A 4,702-nucleotide genomic window follows, 5' to 3' on the forward strand; every position below is an offset into this window, starting at 1 on the left:
GCATGGTCAACAGAAAAAAAAACAGGACTAAAGAAAAGGGAAAGGAAATCAAATGACCAGAAAGCGAACGGAACGAAGCCGGGACGGTTTGAACGGTAAGAAAGAAGCGGTGGCTCGAAAGAACAAAGAAAGCCAGCAACCGGCGTGTATTGGGTGGCGCGGAACACGTGGAGAAAGCCTTGGGAGACCCAAATGAACGGAAAGGTGGACGAAAACACAAAACGGCCACCACCTGCACACACACCTTTTGCACACAAAATAATGCGCACCACGGAATGTCGCCTCACTTTTATGGGGCCACATTATGTGCCGTCGGCCGCCTCTATCGGCACCATAAAACGCCGGAATCGCGCGGCAAAAGGAGGAGCTCGAGCGCGCCCGACACCCGGTCGAAACGTACGAAATCAGACGTAATAAAGAACCAGAAACTAATAAAAAAGCGACATTTCCACAAACGTCGTTGCATATCCGTGCACCGGGCGCACGGCCCTTCCTGGTCCTTGGCGGGGGCCCGGGGACCTTGGCGTGACAATTATTCATATCCCTGTGACCCAATTACGGCTCCGAGCGACCGGACCGGAAACCGAAACTGGTGCTACATTTCCTGGCGCCGCGCCGTGCCGTGTGGGTTGCAAACGGGACCTCCTCCAGGAGCCGAAGCAGACGTTTGTATTTGTTTTTCACGGTCTGTCGTTGTTTTTCTCGCACGCGCCCGTCGTTCGTTCCCCTCCAGGACGGCCAGAACGGGAACGGAAGTCCTGCAACCGAACCGGACCTCCCTCCCCTCGAGGGCTCGATAGAGTGATGGAGCGTAAAAGGGAAACAAATGTGTGTCTTCGTTAATAATTAACGCTTCTCGAAGTCGGTATCAAGTGCTAAATTGAGCCACGTTCCGTTAGAGTTTTTTTCGTTCGAAACTATTTTTATGCTCTGAATGGGTTCGGCCGGGACATATGGAAAACAGTACATGAAAATAGTTTTCAATGTAATATGCACTAGAAAGCAACCCGCAAGTTCTCTACTGGAACCGGAAGCCCTTTTATAGTACATTAAACCGATCACTTTAATGCACAATAGAGGTTACTTTCTCCTTGATTGCGCAGAAGTAGCAATAAACTAGTGGTTTGGTTTCCGTTACCTGCTAATTGTTTTATAATTTACTAAAAACATAAAATATTTTTGGGACGTCTTATTTGATGCCACGAAACGGATCCAGTCGGCTTTACTCGGTCGTCCGTTTACTAAATTCTATTTTGTTCCAATGCAACATAGGATATGCTATAAAGTATCACTAATAGGATTGTACCAAAGATTTAGACACATGCAAAGCTTTAGATACGTTTAGCATGACAAAGTTAAAAGACAAGAGTTACTGCCTAACACAAATAAGTAATCCAATCTGGAAAACGCTTACAGTAAATCAATAATTCTAATCTACAGTGGATTACAAACGATTCATTTTTATGGGCACAAAACATTTGCTACTCACAAAACAACTACGCCCATGGCGCTCCTGCTGATAAAGGAGAAAACTGCAGCTACCGTCAAGAGCAGAGTCCAGCCGGTGCGTTCCTAAATACCGGACACAATCGCATTCGCAATCGGTTGGCAAGATTGCACCCATAATGGTCCAATAAAAATCCGTATCGCACCGGGAGCGTGGAGAAAAGAAACACCACATGACCAACAGAGTTCCATGATGAGCTCATTCACGATTTGCAACCGACCCAGAAGAACTTCCGATCTTTCGGGCTTCCAGGTGTACCAACAGTCGACGACCACAAAGGCGCTGGGTCCTGGGCTGTTCCACTGCGACGGTACGATGTAAATCGATTAAATAAACCTTCAACCCGACGGAATGGGGCCCGACTGTAATTAAGGTCCAAGACCACCGGCCGCCCAGGGGCACCTGGCTGTCTGTGTCCTGTTGGATCCCGACTTCCATTCAACTGGTGATCGGACCGACCTCCGTGCTGCACTTCCTGGTCAACCGGCTGACCTACAGAGCCGTCCGATGGTCCTGCCGATAATCGACGTTACACCGGGAAGGACGACGGCACAAACTTGTGTACAACCACCACACGTAGCATGGTTGGGGACAATGAATTTCCGAGAGACCGGCCGAAGTTGGTGAATATTTAAAACAATCAATAACGGCACAGGCAAAGAGTCACATCGACGGAGTTTATGGTTCGCAGTTGAGCGCTCGAATCGAGTCCGGTCCGATCCGGAAACAGATGTCACTGCTCCGGTTGCTGCCCGGAAATGCACGTGAGGCCACGGCACGCTATCCGTGTGAAAGTGGGTCTAGGTCGCGCACCGATTTTCTAACCGGTAGTAACGGTTTCGATTCAAAAAGTATAAATGGAAAAGGCATGCTTTAAAAATTCAAAATAAATCACCAAAACATTCAATTTACTTTCCGAAAATAACTGACCAGAACCGGAAGTGGCGATATTTTCCAAAGTTCACTCGATACTTACACAGACATATGGTAAACAAAGCACTTGTAGCCGGCGGGGCGCTCGAGAAAGTTGTACACCTGGCCCTGGAAGGTCGCCCGTCCGGCGTGGCGTCGCTGGGCCTTCACGTAGCTCCGGGTCGCCTCGCCCCACTCCTGCGGTCCACCGCGGTCCACCGACAGCTGTAGGCCTGCTTTGGGCAGGACAGGCAGCGGCAACAGGTCCCATCCGGGTTCACGGGGATGTTTTTTATTTAATTGCATGAAAAATTAGACAGAAAAAGTGTATGAGTAAATGATGCTTCGTTGAAGGACCTTTCGATAAAACGTTGCACCGTTGATGTTTTCCGCACCCCCAAAGAATGAAGTCTGCGGTGTTGGAAAATTATGGCATTTTATAGCATCTTAGAACGAAAAATGTTTTTCTTTAGTTCGGATCGAAACCAACCCACCACACGCCAGCGAAACTGTTTGCGTTACATTAGACTTTACAAAACTTCCGTTTCTTCTTAGCGGAAAGAAATAATTTGCCGTGTGGCCCAAATAAGGCCCACTACACACGTGAACCGGCGCGGAACTCTTCCTTCAACAGTTTAAAGACTGGTGAAAAGTCGTACAGACGTCAGAATGGGAATCTGCAACAGTGTCAAACAGCACCGCCCCTCGGTGCGATTGTTTACTTTCAATTAAAGTTGCTCCAAAAACGGATCGCCAAACTTTTCACGATCGATTCCTGGGTCACGACGCAAAGCGCACGGCCGAGGTACCGCAAATGAAACCCAAACACAGGATGTTCGTTCTCAGTTCCAAAGGTGGCCCCATCGATACTTTGGTTGAGTTAGTGATTTTTTTAAATTAGGATTCGTTTGCGGAGTTTGCTGAAAGCCACCTAAAGGCCAGATTTAGGGGTGGTCCATATGGCCGTAGAAGGATTGAAATGCCTCGCAAAGGCACAATGGATTCCGAACAGGATTTCTCTCCTCAAATTTGGTAGAAAATAAGTTTCATAAGCAACTGAGCATAAAAGATCAGTCAAAAGATGCACGAGGTTATTACTTTTACAAAATGCACGTGTTTAGAAGGAGTCAATGGACTTCTGGCAAATTTTAACAACATGAACGTAATTTTAACAACATGTTCGTAATTTTGTTACAAGCCAAGTAAACCTTTACAAATTTTTATCTTGAAAAATGAATGAGACTATCCTAAAAATTTAAAATTATAAGTCAGTTGAAAGGATGTTGAAATAATCGTATAACTCCTCAAGAATCATGCCATAATGAATAATAAAGTCTAATTAAATTAAACGTGTTTTCAAAACCAAAATATAAAGGACTTTTTGACGTTTACGTAGAGAGTTTCGCCACAGTTTAGTAAAACTCACCGATGGCGTTCAGTGACGTTTGCTCGCCGGACGTCACGATGGCTGCCGTGGCCGTCGATTTCCGCTTAAAGTTCTTCTGCCGCTGAGCCAACCGTCCACCGGCCATCTCCACGATCGTGACCGCGGGCGAGCCGGCCATCGCCAACCGGCCGGCACCGGCCCCGAACAGCTGCTCGTTAAAGCTGATCCCGAGCTCCTCGAACCGCTCGCTGCCATCCCCGTAGCTGCCGATACCACCCGGACTCAGCCCGCCACCGTTCAGACCGGCCAACCCGGCCATGCCGGCGGTTCCGACGCCTCCCGGTAGCAGCCGGCCCCCGGGAGTGAGCTGACCCGCGAGGGGTCCGCCTGCATAGCTCCCGTAGCTACCGCAGAGCCCGCCACCGCTCCCGCTGCTGATGACCGGCACCGTGGATCCGGCCGCCCGGTCGGCGAGTAGCGTTTCCGCCTCATCGAGCGCCATCAGCTCGGTGATTTCGCCCGTTTCGCTCATGAATGAGGCCGATTGGGAATGGGACGACAGGTAGCTGAGCCGCGGCGAGCGGTTGACGTTCTCCGCCAGCGTCGGTATCCGGTGGTGCTTGGCCATGTTTGCTCGCCTTTCGCCGCCACTTCCGGTGGCGCGGGGGACGCACACGTATCCGGGTCGGCCTACTCGACGGGGGCGAATGGCGAAACCGGCATCATTTGGACTGCCGGGCTGCTGCTGCTGCTCAGCGATGACGATGACTTAGGCCGCCTTCGATGGCGATGATTCGACCATTGATCTCTGGCCCGCTGCAGCGAGTGCATTTCCGGTCGCCTCACGTCTGCTGGCAGCGAGGTAACGACTACGAAACGACAAGAAAATCATTACA

The 4,702-nt window shown here is 49.8% G+C and overlaps 1 protein-coding gene across 1 annotated transcript; it reads right to left on the reverse strand.

Moving 5' to 3' along the window:
• Positions 1 to 2,479: 2,479 nt before the first annotated feature.
• LOC131206356 (uncharacterized) lies at positions 2,480 to 4,434 on the reverse strand. Its single transcript, XM_058198880.1, has 2 exons — positions 3,846 to 4,434; positions 2,480 to 2,652 (listed from the first exon to the last, which is right to left on the reverse strand). Exons 1-2 carry the CDS (start codon positions 4,432 to 4,434, stop codon positions 2,480 to 2,482), a joined length of 762 nt encoding a protein of 253 aa, XP_058054863.1.
• Positions 4,435 to 4,702: the final 268 nt, after the last annotated feature.

Source organism: Anopheles bellator, chromosome 1, assembly GCF_943735745.2.
Source record: "Anopheles bellator chromosome 1, idAnoBellAS_SP24_06.2, whole genome shotgun sequence".
Classification (NCBI taxonomy): Eukaryota; Metazoa; Arthropoda; class Insecta; order Diptera; family Culicidae; genus Anopheles; species Anopheles bellator.

Coding starts and splice junctions, on each gene's coding strand:
- LOC131206356 (XM_058198880.1), bottom strand. CDS start 4,434: ATGGCCAAGCACCACCGGATACCGACGCTGGCGGAGAACGTCAACCGC. Junction 2,653..3,845: donor AACGTCACTGAACGCCATCG/GTGAGTTTTACT, acceptor TGCCCAAAGCAG/GCCTACAGCTGTCGGTGGAC.